This window comes from Pelophylax lessonae (assembly GCF_965119305.1).
Source record: "Pelophylax lessonae genome assembly, chromosome: 13".
Taxonomy (NCBI): Eukaryota; Metazoa; Chordata; class Amphibia; order Anura; family Ranidae; genus Pelophylax; species Pelophylax lessonae.
In genome coordinates, this window is record NC_138780.1 from 68,372,051 (window position 1) to 68,396,983 (window position 24,933).

At 45.9% G+C, this 24,933-nt stretch overlaps 1 protein-coding gene across 1 annotated transcript in view; it reads right to left on the bottom strand.

Annotated features, from left to right (window-relative positions):
• The window catches only part of KNL1 (kinetochore scaffold 1), a 437,074-nt gene that overhangs the window by 244,532 nt on the left and 167,609 nt on the right, over positions 1–24,933 (bottom strand). The window contains exons 7-10 of the mRNA XM_082274949.1: positions 17,829–17,986; positions 5,210–5,301; positions 3,678–3,712; positions 3,522–3,574 (exon numbers count right to left, since the gene is read on the bottom strand). Coding sequence (XP_082131075.1) covers positions 3,522–3,574; positions 3,678–3,712; positions 5,210–5,301; positions 17,829–17,986 — 338 coding nt within the window. The remainder of the gene's footprint in view (positions 1–3,521; positions 3,575–3,677; positions 3,713–5,209; positions 5,302–17,828; positions 17,987–24,933) is intronic.

Below are 24,933 nucleotides of genomic sequence, written 5' to 3' on the forward strand. Positions count from 1 at the left end.
GAACATAAAACTCTACACTCTGTTGTGATCAATCAGCATTTATCCAATTAAAGGTGTTATGTATTAAATGTCGGACATGTCGTACATTTTAATGTAAATATTGTTTTGAATAAAATTTTGTAAAGAGATTTTACATATGAAGCATCTATTACACCACGGTACCCGAAAAATCCTAATTTCCTCCCCCTTTCTTCCCCCTTTTCCTGGAACTGTTTATGGGGAGGAGAACAGCCCCTGCGCTTTCCTCCCCCATTTTTCATGATTATATGTCCTGGATGTTGCTCCTCCTTATCCTCTTGTGCACCTCAGGCTCAATACTACTAATAACAAATTTTGCAAAAAAGCTGCAATCTCTGGCTGAGACTGAGAACCAGAAGGTCCCGCAATCGCTCCCAGAGGGTCTGCAGGTGAAATATTATCCTTGGACTCCATGTTACACTTTTTAAAATAATTGGGCAGTGTTTCTTTAAAACTGTTTAAAACGCGGTCCCACCGCTATAAGTGCGGGCTCACAATCCCTGGTTATTAGAAGTTAATAGAGTGAATGAAGAAAAACCTACAGGGAACCACAGCTAAACGTTACCAGACCACAGAGGAGACTTCCAGCACGATCTGTGCAAAAAGAAAACTGACACTGACTGCACAGGAAGAGAAAACTCAACCTCTATTTAAAAAAAAAAAAACCATGCCGCATTCCTGTCCAGCCTATGGACCTCAGGAAAATGGCGCGCCATGCAGTCTCCAGGACCCCCAAAATGGGGAACAGAACAATAGGCATCGGAAAGGTCTCTTCCCAGGGGCCCACAAAGGACAAGTCACCCCCCCTCAAATAAGCGACACAACGGCCAAATTATTACCGCCCCCCACCCACCGAAGGAAAAAACCTGCTAGGGGTAGGGGAATGCTGAGGAGTACACAGGACTAGTCTTCTGAGGTGCCAGGGGAACCAAGGGAGCCCCTAAGGTCCGACTATTCCAGGGAAGGGCCCACGTCTGCCCAGAGATCGCCAGGGGTTTTTGGGGGGACAAGTTACTCACCAAACCACGGTACCAGGTGGGCGCCATTCCGAAACAGATCACCTCCCAGCCGAGATGCTATCAGCTAAGGAAAAGCTGCGACTCAGGGTGTTCCAGGTTGTGTGCGTGCCAGCAAGACGGTCCACTCGCAGGCTCGTTCCCATCTGTCGGGGCACTGTTGTGGCGAGGCCTAGTTCCTGACTATAACCTGCTCACACTCACTGACCAGGCTGGGAGACCTTAAGGATCTAGATCAGGAGTTCCCAAACTGTGGGTCGCGAGCTGCGTTTGAGTGGGTCGCGCTGAGCCGGAAATCACTGGGAGCGGGCCCGCTTAAATTGTGCTGTGCGAGCCTACGCAAATTACAGAGAGCCAGAGCAGTCAAATTGTGGTGGATTCAGGACCCCACCCACGCAGTTTACGGAGGCTGGTCTACATTTCCCGCGAGAAGGATACTTGCATCAGTGAGTACATTTGTGGGCTGTTATGTAGGATATGTTCATAGGATGCAGAGCCAGCGCCTCGGTCCTGCTGGCGGCAACAGTGACGGCTAGACTGGCGGTGGGATTCTCTCAGCTATAGCAGGCAGAGACAGTGGCCTCAGTGTCATAGGAGGACCAGGTGGCCTGGCGGTGTCACGAGTTCATGGCAGCTTCTGTGACCCCAGTAGAGGATCTGAAGGAGAAGAGCCAGGACACCAAGACCAACATAGAGCTCATCATCATGGAGGCTCTGGGTGAGGTGTGCTGGGCCCTGGAGAGGGCAAACAGGGTCTTTACCTTCACTGTGGACCGCTGGGAGAGGAAGGAGGGTGAGTGCCATATAGCCTGCTGATCACTGTCCTGGGGTGGTTGATTTTTGTCCTCTGCCTGCTTTATACTGTCTACGAGGGTGCTGATTACTTACAACTCCGCTTATATGCCAAACATGCCACAGGTTTCTGACCCCCTCTTAAAACATCTAGCAAGTGTATTCATTAATAAATTGAAAAGTAGTAAATTCACATTTTTTAATTTAGCATCCCCTCCCTTTAAAATATGCATTATTATTATTATTAATTGCATTTATATAGCGCCAACAAATTCTGTAGTGCTTTACAATATTCAATTACAAGCAAGTGGGTCCCGAAAAATAACTGTATTCAGAAGTGGGTCTCGGCCCAAAAAAGTTTGGGAAGCCCTGATCTAGATTATCCGGTATGACACCTCAGCCGGCTGTTGCTTGTAGTTCTTCTGGATCCTGATCCTTTGGAACTAACTAGTGAAAATAAAAAATCAAACTAGCAAACCTTCCTATAATAGCGAAGACTGAAGTCCCAGCAGGAAGCTAGGTCCTATTCCTTAAACTAGGCAGAAACAAATGGTTTAATGATAGCAGGGTGTGTGGGGTTATGCCTGCAGGGACAGCCCCCATAGGTGTGGTTAAGTTTTTTTCCTGCCTAGTGCCTATTCCTAATAGGAGGGGAATAACCCTATAGTCTCTGACTAGATGGAGCTGTGTCTGTCGATGATTGATAGAGAAATCTCAAATTTTGGGTTAGTTACATAGTCCGCCTGGTTGAAAAAAAAAGACACAAGAATATCTAGTTCAACTAATAAAAAAAAAGGGGGGGGGATTATACAATTCTATACCCAAAGGTGATGCAGAGGAGGGCAAACCCCCCGCCCCCCACAAATCATACGATTTGCTCCAGCAGGCAAAAATAATCCTTCCTGATCTCCCAAAAGGCAATCAGATATTCCCTGGATCAACTTTACCTATAAATATTAGTATTCAGTTATATTATGTACATTTAGGAAAGATTCCAGGCTTTTTTTTTTTTTAAAAGCAATCTACTTAGTTGGACAATGCCAGCTCTTGAGGGAGTCTATTCCACATTTTCACAGCTCTTACTGTGAAGAAGTGTTTCCCTATTTGAAGATTAAATCTCTTTTCCTCTAGACATAAAGAGTAACCCCTTTTCCTCTGGTGACCTAAAAGTAAATTACTCAACATCTCGTTCACTATGTGGATCACTTTTGTATTTATACATGTTGATTATATCCCACGCTAATCTCCTCTTTTCAAGAGAGAATAACATTTCAAATCAACACGTTACTCATTTACAGCGATCTACAGCGATCTGTGAATAAACAAACTACAAGTCTCGACTGCCACCATGGGGGATGGCTTAGAGTGCTCAATGAACTACAAGCGCACTTATTAGCGTGCTTGTAGTCTAGTGACACCTTCTACAGCTCTGAAAATGTCTGCAGCACCCATGTTCTGCAGGTTTCTGAGAGAAAATAAAATAATCATAAAACTCCTTTTTACTTGCAAAAACATAGGTATTTTTTTTTTTTTTTTTTTAAAGAAGGGTAAACTTAGAGTTTTAAAAACTCTGAACAATTTTTTTTTTTTTTTTACACAAATACAAAAACATGGCATAGTAAATTGCACGTTTTGCTACAGCTCTAAAATCTAAAAGGGTAGAGGAACACCAAACAAAGAAAACATCTTATTTACCTCCGCTTGGTGAGCTGGTGCTTGAAGAGGCCCATGAAGCAATCTATCCATTCCTGAAAACATTGCGCAGAATAGAAAATCTTTGGTCACTCGCAGATCTTCATCAAATCAAGAAGAAAAAAAAAAAAAAAAAAAAAAAAAAAAAAAAAAACTTACCAGTTATGGGACATTTACCATCTGTACTTTCATTCCTGTAAATTGAGATATCAAGAAATTAGAGTAAAATAAAAAAGTTTGAGTCTTTTCACTAAGCTGCATGAGTTATTGAAACTATTGTATATCCTGATATTTTTTACATCAAAATTTCAATGCAAATATGTATTGTAAAAATAGAAGATAGGTGAAGGCGCTCAGTTATAAATGCGGTGGAGTTTCTGGAAGGTATTTTTATCTGCTGCCTCAGAGTTTTAAAAGTATGCACAATTAAAATAGTTTATAACAACAAATGTAGGGCGCTGATAAAATATAAGGTGTGTAGTGTAAACCAAAACACTTATTTTTAGATGAGGTACAAATCAATAGGTTCTAATTAAAATAATCACAATAAAATAATCACAACTGAATATATAAAGTGATATTTAGTGATAAAGTGCCAGTGCTCAAAGTAATATTTGTTATAAAACTTTATAAATACAAATTATGACTGATAGTACCAGTGCTTTATATTGTGCTTAATATACTAAAATTATATATAGATAAAAACCAATAACACATATGGGTGCAGTGCTGGGTAAAAAATGTTCATAATCTATTACTCAATCGTGAGATAATAGTGACAAAGTGATCTGTGCTGGTGTATATTAAAGTGACTAAGAGCAATCAATTCAATTTTAGTGGTTTAAAATGTGCTAAAGTGTGCCCCAATTGGGCTTATTAGTCCATATAGTGATTCCCGTGGTGAATAATCAATTCTTCAGGAGTGCATCAGATATTGGATATCCCAACGTGCGGTCCTGTGGGCATAGTGCTGTTAAAATATATATACAGAGACTTGCTGCGCATAGCTTATATCATACACTTGAATTATTAAGATCGGTTTATACAGCAGCTAACATCTGACCCTGAATTAGAAAATCAGATAAAACAGACAATAGTAATAAATGATGTAGCGCTATAAAAACATAATATAGACCGATTGTCCATCAGTCCCTAAATCAATCCAGTCCAAAAAATTGGCATATATTCATAATGCTGAGTAGATTCCTCAGAGCATGCAGTCCCAAAAGTGATCATGTAAATAATCCAAGCAAAATGTGAGGATAGCCACCACCATGAAGATAAGATGAGCCTCTTACCAAAAGCACCACGATCTCCATCACAGGGATCATGAATAGCAGGCAAAGCAAATCCTGGAGACAGCCAGATACCATGTACCAGCTCCTTCAGCCACCACACCCGCTCCTCTCATAATAAATGAATATGTGGAGAGAAAACGTCCCTATATAGGGTGATCTCACACCAGCATGGAAGAGATGCTGTTGAATATTATCTGGGACAGAGTTCGATGTTAAATTTTCAGAGACAATTTATTCTTTCCTTATTGGACTATGCCATGGCCCACAATTATTTTTGGTTCGGGGGGACCTACTACAGGCAAAATAGGGGTGTGGCCATGGGCGCTAAATTTGCACCCAGTATGGCCAACCTATTTATGGCCAAGAGGGAGGAGGATGTCATCAATAGTGTACCAAGGCCAGAGATTGTGCTCTGGCGGAGGTACATTGATGACATCCTCCTCCTTTGGGATGGCGAATCTGAGGCTCTGGATGAATTTATGTCCCTGTTGAATAACAATGATAGGGGTATCCGACTACAGCATGAGAGTAGTAAGACTGAGATCACCTTTTTGGATCTGAGGATTAAAGTGGTCGGTGGAGCCTTGGAGACTTCGACATTCTTTAAGGAGACTGACAGGAACGGATTTATTGACACATTGAGCTGCCACCACGTTGCTTGGCTCAGATCCGTTCCTGTCAGTCAATTCCTTAGATTGAAAAGGAACTGTTCGAATAGATCCGAATTTTTGCTTGAGGCTGCCTCTTTGAAATCCAAGTTCCTGGAAAAGGGATATGGCGAGGAGGAACTGGAAAGAGCCTTAATACAGGCCGACCAACGCGATAGGAATGATCTCCTACAGCCCAGAGTACGAGAAAAGAGCAGTCTTCCAGCATGCATTCTTTTCCTCGTACTCTACACAACACTTTTCTGTGAAAAAAAATTAGGAAGCATTGGCACATCCTGAAAAGCGATAGTCTCCTGGGCCCTATATTTAATGAGGCACCTACTGTCATCTTTAGGGGTGTCCCCCCCCCCCCTTGAGGTTACAAGTGGCTCCGAATGTAGTGGATCCCCCTAAGACTGTCTCCTTTTTTCAACAGAGGGGTGGTTTTTACCCCTGCAGAAGATGTGCCATTTGTAAGATCAATGCTATGAAGGAAAGAAGGGTTGAATCCTTTTTCTCCAGAAACACTAACCAGGATTTTAAAATCAAGCCGTTCATTACATGCACTACGCGGTATGTCGTTTATCTTGTTCATTGCCCGTGTGGCTTCGAATACGTTGGACGTACTATCCGAATGTTGCATGTACGCTTGCAAGAACATGTGGCTAATATAGCCAAGGGCTTCCCCAAGCACAGTGTCTCACGGCACTATGACATGTGTCATAATAGAGATCCCACTGGTACCACCTTCATAGGGATTGATAAGTTCTCTGGAAGTTGGAGGGGGTGCAATTTTGACGAGGGGCCAGCTGGATATATCGTTTGAGGTCTTATTCCCCCCATGGGTTAAATATAGAGTGGGATATTAACTCTTATTAACAACTCATGACATATATGTGATTAGTGTCCTTTTATGAATTTCCAATTTCTGTTTGTGGTCACCTGTATATTTATAATATTTTTAAATAGTATTCATTTTATATGTTTTTAAAAGTGATGGACTCTTAATTGTGTTCTGTATATATATATATATATATATATACACACATACATACACACTTTTATGTGGAAGGCAGGATGTGAGATTGGAGCGTCCTCGGCAGTATGGGTTTCTACAGCATGGTGGCGCTGTGTCCCTTGCTTTGGTGAGCTAAATGTGGCTGTGCTACACGAATAATGATTCCGTTCACCAATCCCCAATATTTATGTTTGGCATTAAGTGGCAATTATTGATGGGTTATATTGCTAATTATAAGCTAGCGCTTTATTATATCCATTCGGCTTGAGGGCTACTATGAGATTGTTTGATCTCTATGATTCTAGCCTCTATTTCCTGTCTTGATGGTGCCCACTTCCGGGGGTTGACACGCAGAGGTTCTACTTCCGGTTTTTGGTTGAAACCATCGAGCTCCACCCATTCCCTCGGTAGCCTATATAACGTCTGCAATCGCTACAGGATCCACCCCTGACGACGTTATTGGTCTAACGAAACGCGTATGAGGAGCCTGCGGCACGCTACGTAGCTACCAAGGGGGGGACGCGGCGGCCATCTTTTTGGTAGGATACTATGCTGAGGACTCTCCACAACGCATGCCTGTCTCTATAGCTGCAAATGTGAGTTGCCATCTGTTTGTTTTATTTGAATAAAGCCTGTTTTGACATTATTACACCATGGAAGTCGTTTTCTCTCCACATATTCATTTATTATGAGAGGAGCGGGTGCAGTGACTGAAGGAGCTAGTACATGGTATCTGGCTGTCTCCAGGATTTGCTTTGCCTGCTATTCATGATCCCTGTGATGGGGATCGTGGTGCTTTGGTAAGATGCTCATCTCACCTTCATGGTGGTGGCTATCCTCACATTTTGCTTGGATTATTTACATGATCACTTTTGGGACTGCATGCTCTGAGGAATCTACTCAGCATTATGATTATATGCCAATGTTTTAGACTGGATTGATTTAGGGACTGATGGACAATCGGTCTATATTATGTTTTTATAGTGCTACATCATTACTATTGTCTGTTAAAATATATGCTCACCAGAAGGATGCGGATCACACAGACCCTGCAGGCATTTTTTACAATATGTGGATAGGGTACCACTCTTTACCTCCTTCCTTACCATTTCTGCAGGGATCATGGACTTAGTGCTCACTTTTAGGGCTTCAAGGGGTTAAAAATGCTCTCTCCAGCAATAATCTCCAATGCAGGATTTCTAAATGTATGTCTCAGTGGGGGGAGTATAGGAGACAGGAAGCCAACATAGTGGAATACCGTTTATTATGCACATATAAAAATAGATAAAAAAATGGGTGCTTACATTAAAAAGTGCTTTCCAAGCACTTATAAGGCTCTGGTTTTATATATGAATGCCTCTGGAGTTGCTCCTCGATCAGGATCCTCCCAGGGCTTCACAGTGGCTGGTGGTGTCTAATAGCGGTGTGCGTTCCGCCTGGCGTTCCACCGCTAACAGGAAGTGACGTAGGTCAGACGATCAAGGTAAGACCACTGTGGACTAGGATTAGGTCACAGATTGCCTGATCTGTATACCTGTAATTCACTGCTTTTTTGATCCCGGATGTTTGTAAGTGTAATTTTATTCATTTATTAAAACGTTTAAAGCAGAATTACACTATGTTTGTTTTTGTCTGGGATTGTCATTTTTATATGATCTGGAGAGAAAGAGGAGACTCGTCTCAACTTGACCCCTTGACTACAAACTTGAATATCCGGTGTTACAGCTTGAAGAATCGCAGGATATACATGAGCCTTCCTGACCCTTTTATCATATAAGTTGGGTCCACATGTCCCGGTGAGCGCTTAACCATTACCTCTCCTGTTGGGATCAGATGTCCTTCTTCGATCACCCTTTTCACCTTGGATGATTTGTGTTATTTCACTTGGGACTTTATTGCTTTTTCACACATATAATATGCTATCATATAGTATATTTTTTTTAGCGCTGCACAGTACTTTTTTCCATTTTGCTTAACGCCACATGTCTGTTTTAGTGTGCTAGCTGCTTATATTTGTTTCTAGTTAGCGCAGTTTATTTATTCTTATTTTCACCGTTTAATAGTGAACATGGAATGTGCAATTGACACCGCAGCATCCAGAGAGAGGGAATTCCTCCGCTGGAACCAAAGTGGCCTTGTTATGCCTAGAAATGGTTAGATCCACCACCGGAAAAAAAGAACCACTTCTTTAGAAGGGCCTCCTCAAAGGGGAAACATAACTCAGGCATTTAGAAGTATAGAAGGATTCTTTAGAGGCTCCCAAAAATTGTAGACAAATCAGTCAAAATATGTGGGATAAGGAAAAACCTTTTAAGAGCCTAGTCGGCTTGCGTGTACCAAAAGGCACAAAGACCACATCCGCCGCCCCGGTGGAGTCCTCAATTATTAAGTGCCTCTTGCGCAGAGGCAATCAATGGCACAATGAACAGCTTCTCCTGCCCAGAAACTGGGCAGAGGATTCATCCCCTCTACCGGAGGACTCCAGGGATGACTCAATGGGGGCAGCAAACAGAATCCACAAGGGCAGACCCGGACTCGGGCTCAGAGGCATCCGAGGACGTATTTTGCTCCCTTTGCGACGGAACTCTACCTCCACCGGAGGGACGAATAACTACAGGACCATAGACAGTGTATCCATGGGGACCCAAAGGACCAGCCGCCTCCTGGAGTAGGTTCATGTGGGTGCAGAGCCCTGCAAGGCACTGCTAGGCATAATCCACCAAGGGACTTGGGAGAAAAAAAACAACCCCCTGAACAAGGCACATAGAGAGGGAGAGGTACCCCAGAACAAACTTCTCAGAAGAGAGAATGCAAGAGCTGCCAATGCATCATGTTTGCCACAATGACCTGGAAGCGAACCTCCACAAGTACCCAGGAACCACCCCTAGTCTCAGCCCCACACTGGAGTTTAAGGAAGATAGCCACCCTTCTATTCCCAGCAGGCTCCCATGCACAGCTATGCCAGAACTCCATAACAAAATGGGCACCACTGAAGACTACAAGAAAATAGCTGCTAAGAGCCCATTAAAATGGTTGTTTTGGCTACAGAAAAATGGCCACCAGCCAAAAGAACATGCTGGCCTGTACAGCCGTCCCAGACCCCCCTGGAGGAACCCAACAGTGTCACCCCATTCCAAACTAGAAGAGAACAGCCTTCCCAAAGGAAACCAAGGAAGCCCCAGAAGTCCCTATTAGCAGGGAGGGCGCGAGGCTCAGCCGTCCCACCAGGTGATCTCAGAGGCTAGGGAAAAGATGAGGGGGGGGGGGGGAGAATAACAGTAGGACTGACATCCCCCCACTCAGGAGCACCTGCGCCTCAGTGTCCAGCCAGGGAGGGAAGGGGGCAGCTAGCAGCTACATAACGATACAGTGGAGCGTTCAGGTAAGGCTCTCGTGACTGATCCACCTCATGCCCAAAGTAGGGGGTGGGGGTGAGTTTGAGGGAGTTTTCGGCCAAAGTAACTGACATGCACTCTGGGACCCAGTCATGTGACCCCACGAGACATTAAACTCTGACTGCCCTGGTCCAGGATAGGGCTAACAGTCTGCGTGCACTTGATGGCCAAACTGGCCAGGAAATTTTCTTCTCACTAGAAATACCCCCGGGACAGTCAGGGCTAGTACATTCCACAATGGATAGCCTCTGTACTGTCCCGGGTCGCACTTACATAGTTACATAGTTAGTGAGGTTGAAAAAAGACATCAGTCCATCCAGTTCAACCGATGTGTGTGTGTGTTTGCTTTTAACCGTACATTGTATACCCCTGTATGTTGTGGTCTCTAAGGTGCCCATCTAATAGTTTTTTGAAATTATCAATGCTTCCTGCTGATACGACTGCTTGTGGAAGAGAATTCCACATCCTTACCGCTCTTACAGTGAAGAACCCCTTACGCATTTTAAGGTTAAACCGCCTTTACTCTAGTTTTAGTGAGTGGCCACGTGTCTTATTGTATTCCCTTACTCTGAATAGTTTGTTCCTTATGCTGACGAAACGCGTAAGGCGGGTCCATTGCGTCATACGTCACTTCCGGTTTCAACACCATCTGACCGTGGAAGCTTCCCGGGAGACCGCAACTGATCGCTATCAGCCTACACCGTGAGTGTGTCTATACTCTTTTCAAATTGCCGCTTATTTTACTGCACAAATGGGGTCCCCTTTTTCTTATGTTACATGACATCAACTGGCAATACTTGCTCGCCGTGGAGAAGGAACCCTCATGACTGTGCTCACCTAATCCAGCAAATACTACCAAACAGGTCGTATTGTAGTTGCGACATCTAGTGGCCACGCTAGTGTATGCAACCTTCATTCATTGATTTCTCTCACAGTGGGATTTTCTTCCTTTCACTTGCCTCACTGGCACCTTCTACAAGCAATATTATAATTTTACACTGGCACACTATCCAGTGGCACTATTTGTCTTTTATTGCACTGAATTGATTTAATTTGTTTATTTATTGCACTGAATTCATTTAATCTATTTATTGATTGGAATAAAAAATTTCATCTTTTCAACTCATTTATTTATTTGAAACTTGCACACGAGCACCTTCTCACAGTGGTCACAAAGAAATATCCTTGCTCACAAAAGGATTATTTAATTTTATATGTGCACTATTTATTTATATTTATTTTTATTCACTGTTTTTCCAATCATTCACACTATGGCACATATATTTTAAAGTGACAAGGTGTCACTTAGAGGTAGCGCCGGGGCAACTTCTTTTGCACTATTATCTTAACCCCTCGGGGTTTTGTCGCTGGCAGCTTACACCTGTCTGTTACATATTATCTATACACTTCCATAGCGCTGGTCACCCTTGTCTTTCTAGTATTTGTACATTGATATCATATCCCCCCTCAATCGTCTCTTCTCCAGAGAGAATAGGTTCAATGCTTGTAGTCTTTCCTCGTAGCTGATGTCCTCCATTCCCCTAATTATTTTTGTTGCCCTTCTCTGGACTCTTTCCAATTCCAGCACATCCTTCCTGAGGACCGGTGCCCAGAACTGGACAGCATACTCCAGATGTGGCCGGACCAGAGTCTTGTAGAGCGGGAGAATAATCTCTTTATTTCTGGAGTGAATCCCCTTTTTTATACATCCCAGTATTCCGTTGGCTTTGCTTGCAGCGGCTTGGCATTGCATGCCACTGCCAAGCCTATTGTCTACCAGTATCCCCAAGTCTTTTTCCATCCTAGACTCACCCAGAGGTTCCCCCCCTAGTGAGTAGCTTGCTTTCTGGTTTCTGGCCCCCAAATGCATTACTTTACATTTTTCAATATTAAACCTCATCTGCCATGTAGTTGCCCACCTCGTTATTTTGTTCAGGTCCGCTTGTAAGGTTTCCACATCCCGCATTGAAGATTTTGGCAAGCTTAGTTTAGTATCATCCGCAAATACTGAGATTGTACTAGATATCCCCTCCTCTAGATCATTTATGAATAAATTAAACAGGATTGGTCACAGGACAGAACCCTGGGGGACCCCACTTTCCACACCCGCCCAATCCGAGTACTCCCCATTAATCATCACCCTCTGGACTCTCCCCTGGAGCCAGTTCTCTATCAAGGTACTCACCTTATGGTCCATACCTACCTTCCTTGGTTTGTACAGTAATCGTTTGTGGGGAACAGTGTCAAAGGCCTTTGCAAAGTCCAGGTACACCACATCCACAGGCTTCCCTTTATCTAGGTGGCCGCTCACTTCATCGTAGAAGACCTTTTAGAAGAAATACTTACCTTGAAAATTTCTTCTCCAGCGCTGCCATCTCGGATGTGGGCAGCTGAAGCCAGCGCGTCCTCTTCTGCATCCTCTTCCATGTCCTCTTCTCCCAGAATGCGCCTGCACCGGCCCCGCTCGTCACTTCCGGTGCGTGCGCGTCATCCCTCCACAGCTTCTGGGCATGCCCAGAAGCTGTTTTAGCAGGGAATGAGGTGCCGCACCGGAAGTGACGAGCGGGGTCGGTGCAGGTGCATTGATTCCTGGGAGCGATGATGTTCAGCTCCCAGGAATCAGTGCAAAGAGGAAGTGACAGGGCGGGCCGCGGCCGCAGAGGGAGGAAGTGGAAGAAAGGCGAGTATATTTTTCTTCAATAACAAGGTAAGTAAAACAAAAAAAAATTGTAACTATCCATTTCTTTTCCAGGTGACCAATAGCAAGCGGATGGCCCAAAATCGATTATGTCGATTTTGTGGCCGGAACTCCGCTTTAAGTGAGAAGGGGTTTTGTGCACAGAGAACTGCTTGCAGGAGGTGCCGAGCTCTTTCCTGACTAGTGTCCCACTACTGGTAAGTGGTGCCAGGAAACAAGTCATTAATATGGAGAAAAGCAAAGATGTGTCCATCAATGAACAAAAAAGAGAAAAAAATAGATTTTTGCAAGAACTTACCGTAGAATATATTTCTCTGAAGTTCGACAGACGCAGCTCCATCAAGTCAGAGACTTTGGGTTATGCTCCTCCTATCAGGAATATGCATTAGGCAGGAAAAAAGGTTAACCACACCTACAGGGCTGTCCCTGCAGGAATAACCCCACACAACCTGCTATCATAAAACAGTTTAGTTGCGAGCAGTGTTTAGAATAGAAAAAACCCCATTCACTCAGAAGTAGAGGGGTGGGTGCTGCATCTGTCGTACTTCAGGAGAAAAGGACTTTATGTTAAGTACTTACAAAAATCCAGTTCTAAATCATTCGACAGATGCAGCTCCATCTAGTTAGAGACTATAAGGATGTCCCCCAAGCAGTATATTCATGAGGGGTGGGAAGACCACGCAAACAGAAATGCAACTCCCCTAAAGATAAACTTAGCCAACCAGGTAACATGAATCTCAACCAGGAACAACTGGAGCTCACCCTGAAATACAATACACCCTCAAAGAGAAAGAAAAATGAAAAAAGTTCTCTTCAAAACAGCAGCCTGCAAATCCTTGCGGCCAAAGGAAGCATCCGAAGATGCCAACACATCTACTTTGTAGAATTTTGTAAACGTATGCACAGACAACCAAGATGCCATCTTGCAAACTTGCAGCACCGACGCCTGATGGTGAAAAGCCCAAGAGGCATTAAGTGCTCTCGTAGAAAGCGCCATCACCGGGAAAGGAGGAACCTGACCCTTCAGTGAATAATCCTGAACTACCTGGATATGGTAGCCGCAGATGCAGCCAATCCCATCCCTTATGAGATCCTTCGGTAAGGATAAAAAAAAAAAAAAAAAAAAGTAACGTCTGATTTTCTAAAAGACTCCGTGGTCTCCAGATTGACCCTGATCACCTGAACCACATCCAAAAAGTGCAACGCAAACTCCTTAGAATATTTGGGCTTGGGGCAGAGTGAAGACAACACGATGGCTTCATTCAGATGAAAACAAGAAACAATCTTAGGAAGAAACGACGGATTCGGTCGAAGTACCACTTTATCTCTGTGTATCACCAGATAAGATGAGCGGCAGGACAACGCCTCCAGTTCAGATAATCTGCGAGCGGAAGTAATGGCCACCAAGAAGGCAACCTTCTGGGACAACAAAAGCAGAGAAATCTCCCAAATGTTCTCAAAAGGAGGTTTTTAAAGAACAGCTAATACCAAATTCAGATCCCATGGCGGTAGCGGGGACCTTCTCGGAGGAGCCACATGGCGCACTTCCTGTATAAAAGGTACGAACCAAAGCAAGCGTAGCTAACAGGCATTGGAAATACATAGCCAAAGCCGACACTTGGCCCTTAATAGTGCCCAATAGTGCACTGTTCAACTCCTTTCTGCAGAAAGGCCAAGACCCTAGCTATCGAAAACAAGCAAGGGTGCACCTTCAGTGATTCACACCATGATATATACGATTTCCATGTACAATTATACATCTTCCAAGAAGTCGACTTCCTAGCCTTCAATAGCATAGGAATCATTGAGTCAGAAAGAACTCTCTCAACACCTGGCTTTCAACAGCCACGCCTTTAAAGCCAGCGACTGTAAGGCCCCTTTCACACAGGCGGAAAGTTCAGATCCGCCTGTTCGTTTTTTTGGCCGATCTGAACGGTCCCCCCATGCATTCCTATGGGCCATCGGATGGCAGTGGAAACATGTCCGCTGACATCCGACCCGATCCGATAGGTCAAATCTGGACAGATGGATTTTCCATCCGTCCAGCGGATGGGATCGGATGAGAACGGACAGATGGTCCGTTCTCATCCGATTTCCCCCATAGAGATGCATGGGGAACTGACAGCTGTGTCTCCGCACACAGCGCACAGACACAGCTGTCCTGCTGTTCAGTGGGGGATCGGCGGATCGAAAAACAGAGTCCGTTTGACGGACTACAAGTGTGAAAGAGCCCTAAAGCAGGATGGAAGATTGGACCTTGAGACAGCAGATTATCCCTGAGAGGAAGTCTACAAGGAGCATCAGCAACCAACTTTACTAGGCCTGCATACCAAGACCGATGAGGCCAGTCTGGAGCAACCAGAATGACCGGAAATCCTTCCAACTCTATCCTGCGTAGAAGCCTCAGCAGGAGTTTCAAGGAGCAACCAGAGCGTCTGTGGCATTGGCCAGAAGATCTTAAGACCTGGCTATGAATCTCTGAACTTTCTTGTTCAGGCGAGAAGCAAACCGATTGACCTCGGGAGTCCCATACCGAACACACAGGAGATTAAACACCTCTGGGTGCAGGGACCACTCCTTGATCCAACACCTGACGACTCAGGTAATACGCTTGCCAGTTATCCACACCTGGAATGTGTACAGCGGAGAGGACATTTTTCTACCCAGGCCAGAATCTCAGTAACCTCCTTGGCTGCCAAGACACTCTTGGTGCCCCCCTGGTGATTGATGTAAGCAACAGTCGTGGCGTTGTCTGATTGAATCCGAACCGGACAATCTTGCAGATGAGTCGTCCACTGGCTCAGACAAAACATTATTGCTCTGAGCTCCAAAACATTTATTGGTAGTTTTGTCGTTCCAAGTGTACCAACTCTATGGCCCTTTCACTCTGGTCGCTTCCTAGCAAATCAGGTAAAAGGTAGGGTATCCGTATCCTCGGATGCTGGGGCACACACGGCTGCCACTTCTTCCTCCTTACCTTTGTATTCCTTTAACAGGTTGATGTGAAATGTGCGCTTAACATCCTCATTCTCACAACTGGCTACCGTGTAAGTAGTGTCACATACTTTCCTAATAATCTTGTAGGGTCCTTGCCTGCAGTTTTGTCTTGTTGGACTGTTTAAGTACCATAACCCTCTGTCCAACCTGAAAACAATGGTGTCGGGCCCTCCGGTCGTATCATACCCACTGGCGCCGCTGAGCTGCCTGAAGGTTCTCGTGCACCATTCGTTTCAACCCCTCCATAATGTCTCTCAACTCCGGTACGTATGGTACCAATGGGGTAACTGCTGACTCTGTGCCCCCACCCAGTGCTCCGGAATAAGGTCTAGGGGCCCCCTCACTCGCCTCCCGTATAACAGCTCAAAGGGTGAGAAACCCATTGATTCCTGCAGCACCTCTCGATAAGCAAAGAGAAGGTGAGGCAGGATTTGCTGCCAGTCTCTGCAAAGTGGCCATGAACGTCTTCAGCATCTGCTTCAGAGTTCCATTGAACTGCTCACACAGACCATTAGCCTGGGGATTATACGGGGAGCTCATCAGGGGTTTTATCCCGCAGACCTTCCATAACTGATGACTCCCAGTTGCAGTGAACTAAGTACCCTGGTCAGATAGAATCAAGGAAATCCGACTCTTGAGAATACCTTGACCAAGGCATCCAACACTGTCTCGGCTTCAATATTGGGTACCGCTACTGCTTCAGGGTATCTAGTGGCATAATCTACTATGGTATGAATATAACCTTTACCGGAGCGACTAGGTTGAGCTAGGGGTCCTAATATACCACTACCCGACTAAAGGGCTCTTCAATGATGGGCATAGAAACCATCTTAGCTTTAGGGTGGTCGCTCCTCTTACCCACCCGTTTGCATACTTCACACGTTTGACAATATCATCGGACATCATTGGAGATTCCCGGCCAGAAAAAGTTTTCGGTTTCCCGGTATGAGGTCCACCATATTCCTAAATGTCAGGCTAATGGGACATTGTGCCCAATCTTTATCAGCTCCTGTCTATATTTTTGGGGAATTACTAGCTGGCGTTTGTTTTGGCCCCAGTACGTTTGTCCTTGAGTCCGTGAGCCTATACAATCTGCTACCCTCCAACACATACTGTTCCCCCTCCAGTGGTCCTTGATCCGATACTTTAGTAAGATGGGGTCGCCCGCTACTTCATTCCCAAAATACTCAGGGGTATCCCAGGGTAGGGGCTCTTTCGTCACGGTCCGGGAAGTCTGTCTTACCTGGTTCTCTGGAGTTTGGGAGGGGTTTTCTGCAGCGCGACTCTGGTAGTGACAGCTTGAACCTCCTGGTTTGGTGTAGGCATAAATGCAGACGTTAAAGGGGACCCAGATCATTGCCTGGTATCACATCTGCAGGCAAATCCTTCATGACCCCCACCTTTACAGTGCCAGACCCCACATCCCAATCCAAATGAACCTGAGCAGTAGGGATTCTATAGACAGCTCCCCCTGCCACCCGAACAGTAATGGATTTGCCTCGCTGCTCGTGGTTGTTGAGCAAATGTCTCTGAACCAATGTGATGGTGGCCCCTGTATCCCAAAGGCCTTGAACAGTCTGACCATTAACCAACATCAGTTGACGGTGACATTGACTGTTGTCCCCACTGGCTGCCTGCACCAGATTTGATTCTTGGAGGAACCCCAGTGGTTCTTCCCTGGTTAACTCTCGGGCCTTCCAGGTAATGGTATGGATCGATGGAGTGAACCGCTGCCCTTGCGTTGGTACCTGATGGACGAGTCCAATTAGATCGGGTTGTTCCATCGGACAATCCCTGCAGTAGTGTCACACCTGCTTGCCTTGAAAACAACGAGGTTCTGTGGAGGTCGATTTACTTTAGCCGCAGGTCGCATAGGAAGTTAATAACTCTCCCCTGGTTGTTATGCTGGTGGCTCGGCCCGAAGTGGTTGTGGTTTGAGGGAGGATCGTTCTGCCTTACGGGCATCCGTGTACTCATCTGCAAGCCGGACCGCCTCTTGCAAGGTGAGGGGGTTACAGTCCCTCACCCATTCCCTTACATCTGGTTGAACCACCATGAAGAACTGTTCAAGTAGTACCAGTTGACACAATTCCTCCAGGGTGGTAACCTGACATCCATTCACCCAGTGTGTGGCTGCCCTATGCAGCCGGCAGGCCCACTATGTGTAGGAGACCGATTCTGTTTCCCTGGAATTTCTACATTTTCATCCGGTACGCCTCCAGGGTTACTGCGTTCCAGGCTAGGAGAGCTTCTTTACCCTCTTGTAGCCGTTTATGTCCTGATCAGGGATGGCTCTGAAGGCATCAGCTGCTTTGCCAGATAGTTTTCCAGCTAAAATTGGAACCCATTCCCCTTCTGCTACTTTATGCAGGGCACATTGTCTCTCAAAATCTGCCAAATACCCGTCAATCTTGCCTGTATTCTCAAATGATTTAAACGCACTGAATGGAATTTTTGAAATTGGGGTTAGAGCTGGAACCGTTCGGTACAACCGCTGTGGTTCGCTGTGCCTCCACTTGGCGGATTTGTAATTCCCGTTTATTCGCATTTTGGTTCGCACTATGAATGATGCAGAAAATAATTTCAGGCAAAGGATTTGGCCCGAACAGCGCCAGCCGTTCCCTTATTTCTCTGTCCACTTTGCTTTCTTCTGCACGAACAGCCGAGGTTGCCGCAACCAAGTTCTCCCTCTCCAGCTCCATTAGCTCGATTATGATGAGACGTTTAGATTTATTGCTGACAATACCCCCACAAACCTCCAATATTTCCTTCAAAGTGTTGCACTTGAGTTGAATGTAGCGACCTTCTATGCATGCTGCTCCAGTTCCAGCCTTAAATTATAAATCCATGAAAAAGGGATTGTGCCGCCGCTACCATCAAATGTGATGGTCTGACCCCCTCTCAACATCATGTGTTCCCCTTTTTTAGAACCGCAAATAATCCATCTAGGCGAAATAACACCGGCATAACATAACACCCCCCATACATGGGCCAAGGCTTAATGCTGGGTAGAAGATTATCATACACTATATATACAGCACAAGGACACATCCCGCCTCCCCTGACCAGGTCAGGGCCCCGATTACATTATCATGTGGATGAGATTGTGTACAGAAAGAGAATTATCCTGAACCAATTATCTAGCCATCTGGACAGATGTTCATTAGAAATTAACAAGGAGACAGACAGGTTTGAACAGAAGCACACCTTAATATACCAATAGGAAGACCACAAGGGATAGATTGCCCGTCTCCAATACCAAAGAAGATGGAACAGAGGCCAAACTGAAGGCTATAGCAGAGTGTGTGGGTGTATGCCTGCATGGACTGCCCCATAGGTGTGGTAATGTTTTTTCCTGCCTAGTGTTCTACTCCTGTAGGGGGCAGCATAACCCAATGGTCAAGAAGAATATGGAGCTGCGTCTGTCAATGAACGATAGAGAAATGGGATTTTTGACTGATCCTCTTAACCACTTGGTTATATTGACCCCTAGAGGAGTAGGACATTAGGTAGAAAAAAAAAGTCTGGCTACGCCTAAGGGCAGTCCCAGGGGGAAAACTCCCTCTCTGCTATAGGGACTCAAGTTTTGTTACAAGCCGTGTCAGAAGCATTACAACTCCACAGAGGGGTGTGTTCTGTGTCAGTAAAGGAACATTAAAGAAATGGATTTTACGGTAAATCAAAAATTTTCTCTTTCGTTCATTGAATGACAGCTCCTGATCTTCTTAACCATTGGGACGTCCCAAAGCAGTGTTAAACATGAGGGGTGGGAACAGCGAATAAGAAATTCCCAAAGCCAAATATAGCCAAGCAGGTAAACAGGAGCTCAACCAAAACAACTGGAGCTCATGTGAAAAAAAACTATACACCCTCAAAAAGGTCCTCTAAACTGCAGCCTGCAAAACCTTGCAACCAAAGGAAGCATCTGCAGATGCCAAAACCTCCACTTTATAGAACTTTGTAAGTGTGCACCGACGACCTGGTGGTCACCATGCAAACCTGCGTCACTGACGCCTGATGACGGAAGGCCCAGGAGGCACTGAGCACACGAGTAGAGTGCGCCTTGACATGGAAAGGAGAAACCTGACCATTGAAGGAATAGGTCTGAATCACTGCCTGTCTGATCAATCTGGAAATGGTCATTGAGGAAGCGGACAACCCTTTCCAAGGCCCATTCACGAGTACAAATAGTGAGTGACTTTCTAAAAGACTCAGTAGCTGCCAGGTACATCCCAATTGCCCAGACCACATCCAAGGCATGCAAGGCAATTTCCTTCGGATGATTTGGCATGGTACACAGGGAAAAAAAAAAAAATGTCTAAATTCAAATGAAAATCAGAGAACCTCTGGAAGGAAGGATGGACAGGGACGAAGAACCACCTTATCCCGTGAACCATTAAGATGAACAACAGTATAACGCCGCAAATTCGGACAACCTGTGCGCAGAGGCAATAGCCACCATGAGACCACCTTCTGGGACAGCGTAAGCAGGGGAATCTCCCGAAGATTCTCGAAAGGAGGCTTCTGGAGGACGGAGAGCACCAAATTGAGGTCCCAAGGCTGCAAAGGAGACTGCACTGGAGGGGCCAAGTGCCTAACTTCCTGAAGAAAGTTATGCACCAGGGAGTATGTGGCCAAGGGCTGTTGAAAGAAGACCGCTAAGACCGACACCTGACCCTTGATCGTACTTAAGGCCAGTTTCTGCTCAACCCCCCATTGAAGGAAGATCAAGATTCGAGCCACAGAGAAAGTGGGGCTATACCCCAGAAGACTCACACCACGCAATGTATGTCTAACATGTACGATGGTAGATCTTCCTAGAAGTAGGTTTCCTAGCTTTTAAAACCGTTGGAATCACTGACTCAGATAAACCTCTATACCTCTATTCATCAGCACCTGGTGTTCAACAGCCAAGCCGTCAAAGCCAGCTACTGTAAAGCAGGACGGAAGATCGGTCCTTGGGACAGCAGATCCCCCCCTGAGAGGAAGCTTCCAAGGAACGCCGGCGACCAGCCGCACCAGATCGGTGTACCAAGCCCAGCGAGGCCACCAAGATGACCAGAATCCCTTTTGCCTCGATCCTGAGTAGAAGTCTTGGCAAAAGCTTGAGGAGGGAAGGCGTAAATCAGACAATACTGACCCCACGGGGCGACCAGTATGTCTGTAGTGTCTGTCAGAGGATCCTGTGACCGAGTCACAAACCTCTGCACCTTTCTGTTGAGCCGAGACACCAACAGACCCACCTCAGGGATGCCCCCACCGGAGACACAGCTGATACACCTCTGGATAAAGGGACCACTCCCCTTGGTCCAACGCCTGCCGACTGAGGTAATCCCCCTGCCAGTTTTCCACCCCAGGAATGTGTACCGTGGAAAGGGCTGGAATGAACCATTCTGCTCACCTTAGAATGCCAGCAACCTCTAGAGCTGCCAGGACACTTCTCGTGCCCCCCCGGTGATTGACATAAGTCACGGCTGTAGCATTGTCTGATAGAATGCCCACTAGACATCCCTGAAAACGAGCTGTCCAATGATACAGGCACAGTCTGATCGCTCAGAGTTCCAAGACATTGATTGGCAGTCTGGACTTCCAGTGTCCAGATCCCGTGAGCAGAATTTTTGCCAAGAATGCCTCCCCAGCCGGACAGGCTGGCATCCATGGTGAACACTGTCCAATACAAGGGGGGGACGGATTTGCCCAGCCGAAGCGCCAGAGAATGAAGCCACCATAACAGGGACTCTTTCGTTCCCCAGCTCAGCCAGATCTGATTGTCCAGAGACTGCAGAGTCTTGTCCAATTTGGCCAAGGTTTCCCTTTGCAGGGGCCTCGTTTTGAACTGTGCAAACGGAACCGCCTCGAAGGTAGACACCATCAGGTCCAGCACCAGCATGCAAGTCCGGAGAGATAAGCATCTGCTGGACAGCGGGAGACGAATCGCAGCCTGCAGTTTCTGGAGTTTGTCCACAGGAAGGAGCACTCTGGCGAAGGCCAAATCCAGAGTCAGACCCAGATAGTCCAGCTTTGTGGATGGAACCAGAGCAGACTTCTGATAATTCAGAATCAGTTCAAATACCCTCAAGCTCGTATGGTGATTTCCAGGTTTTCCACCGGAGCAATAGGAGACTCTTTTCGCAGAGGAAGGTCGTCCAAGTAGCCTAGTACCACGATCTCACATTGGCGTAACAATGATAGCACCAGGGCTAACACTTTTGTGAAGACCTGTGGAGCAGAGGCCAGACCAAAGGGTAACGCCACAAACTGATAATGCTCCTCTCCCACGGCAAAGCGGAGGAAGCGCTGGTGAACGGCATATTGGAATGTGAAGGTGTGTATCCTTCAAGTTGATAGAGGTAAGACAACCCCCCCTGACGTAGGGATGCCACCACCGTGCGAATAGACTCCATTCTGAACTTCTGCACCCACACAAAGCAGTTCAGTGCCTTGGGGTCCAGGATTGGACGCACCTTGCCTTTCTTCCAGGGAACTGTAAAACAGGTTTGAGTAAAAACCCTTAAAAATGTCCGATGTCAGAACCGGGACAGTCCCACCTTGAAGGAACAGGTCTTGTACCGCCCTAAACAGACCCTGTAAGCAGTCAAGGGACAGGCGCAAGTTGGAAGGAAAAAACCTTGCTGGGGGTAAGAGCAAAACTCGATCTTGTAGCAGGACCGAATGACTTCGTGGAACCCACTTGTCCTGTACAAGGGAGGTCCACGGTTCCAAAAACCAGCGAAGACGGGTAAGGGCGCACCTTCGTGCTGAATGAGCCTTGTCCACTGGTATGGAGAAGCCTGCTCTAAGCTTGCCAGACCAGGTTCCTCCAAAAGGAGGTCCTGAAAGTTCACTTTTAAAACGTAGTTAATCCTCATAAGGACAGCACAATGAAAAAGCGCTTAGGAACCACTGCGTTTTGGACAACTCCACTGTTTTGGGACAATGTTGTCAAAGTAAGCGGAACAGGAACACCCTCGCCACTTTGGAGGGCCTGTGGGTGCCAAAAGGGACGGACGCCTCTGACGCGGCATCAGCCGCATCCTCCATTTTTAAAGTGTCACGCACTGACACAAAACAGTGCACCCACCAGCGCCTTTTCGTGCTCAGCTGGAGGAGCAGAGGAATCATCTTTACCATCTGAGCATTCAGGGTGCAAGGACGCAGACCCAGTAGGGTCCCTACATACAAAGCTCACCCGGAAAACAATCAGAGGAGGCCGCCAACTGCGATCCCGCAAAGGGGACACCAATCAAGGGCCCAAGAGCACCTACTGGACCCCGCAAAACAAACAAGAGGGTCGCCCTCCATAAAAGGCACAATCGGAAATAGCCCCCTTGAAAGGGTTCCACCCGCTAGACGTGAATGCCTGGGCGGCGTGCCCTAATGGTCCCGCGGCGTTAAAAAGGGGCAGGGGCCCCACACAACAATAGCAGTAAGGCTGTCAAAAAAATGACAAAGCACCCCCACAGAACCACCCCTTCCAAGGGAGGTGGCAAGCTTAGCACATGGCCAAGCAGGCCGCAAGTCATATATATATATATATATATAGCACATGGCCGCAAGGCCGCATACCATATATATATATATATATATATATATATTTCCATTTTAAACCTTCTGTCAGCATGTTGGGAGCAGTTGTGTTTTGCACAAGAATGGGTGTTCCTACTATATTTAGTATCATTACAATACTTTGAAAATGGTTACGGGTAAAGGTTTTACATCATGTTCACGTACAGTATAAAAGAAACATTACATTTGAAGGGCATTCAGAGAGAGAGAAAGAAACTCGACACTGAAGACATGCACCATCTGATATCTCTTTCTTTCTGAATGTTTGAACATTCCTCTATGCTGCTCTGCTAAAAAATGAACACATTTTGTGAACATTGTAACAAGCTGAAGAGTCTCCAGTTTAGGAAAAGAATTAAACAAATGCCTTTGCAAACCCAGATAATGCCTTTTAAAAGTGACCGCTTCAGTGTGCTGAATATAGACTATGCAGCGCAATGACAGGGACCCAGCAAGCCCAATTCATTGCTGGCTGCCTGCAGAAAACTACAGGAACACCAGTCACTCTGCACATGGAAAGAGAGCAGCAGTCACTGGTCTTTTATTATATTAGGTTTCTGCACTAAAGCAAAGTAAACACTGGATTACTGCACAGATCTGGAAGAAATACACATAGCATGTCAAGACTCAAGAATACACATGATAGTTTTATTTAGAACATTTTTGCTTATCCTGGAGTTCAGCTTTTACCTAAAGTGATATCAAACCCAAAATCAAAAATGTAATATATTGCAGCTTACCAATCATTGAGGTGTCTGCATTAGTCCTCTTTACAATCCCCCCCCCCCACCACCCCTCGGGTGATCTGGCTACTAACACAATTCTTGTATTAGGGTACCCACACTCTGGATGAAGGCGCAACAGACACATTTGGACAGCAGCATTGTCTGTCTGGGTGAAGGGAAGGGTTAGATGTACTAGCAGATTTAGATACAATAAAATTGAAGCCAAACTCCAGCTAACACTTTAAGAGCCGGTTCATACTACTCCGACTTGTCAGACGACTTGGTTGCCTGACAAGTAGCTCCCCATACTGTGCAATAGAACTGTTCTAATCACTCAAGTCGCTCCGGCTTAGAAAAAAGTTCCTGCACTATTTTTTGGCGAAGTCGGAGCGACTTGCATTGACTTCTATTATGAATTTTTGTAAAATCTTACCTGTAAAATTCCTTTCTCCGAGTCCTCCGACAGTCGCCGCCCCTTCATATTCGTCACAATAGGGTTATTGACCTTTGCTCCGTAGGAGTGGCTAGACAACAGAATATGTTAATATCAAAGCTTTTACCATACCCCACCCCCAGGGGGTGGTCCCCTCAGTCAATACCCTCCTGCTTCCTGCATTCCTACCTCAGTTTCAGTAGCATAGCAGTAGAGTACATAAACAAAACCCCAAAAGAGGGGCGGGGGCGGCGACTGTCTGAGGACTCAGAGAAAGGAATTTTACAGGTAAGATTTTACAAAAATTCAGTTTTCTCTTACGTCCTCAGACAGTCGCCGCCCCTTCATATTCGTCACAATAGGGACATCCCAAAGCAGTGTAGACATGAGGGGTGGGAAAAAAAAGCAGCCGCGCCTAAGGCAACGCAATACCCACATCAGAGAAAAGAACCTTACCAAAGGAAGGAAACCAACTGGGCAACATGAAAAAAACTTGCTCAACAGGAGCAACAACCCAGGAAAGAACAAGTAACCTAGGGGTAAAAATACCCCAAACAGCCCAGGACCCAAACAAAGGACCCTAAGGCACTGCCGCACTAAGAACTTTACGGCCAAAGGAAGCATCTGCCGATGCCTGA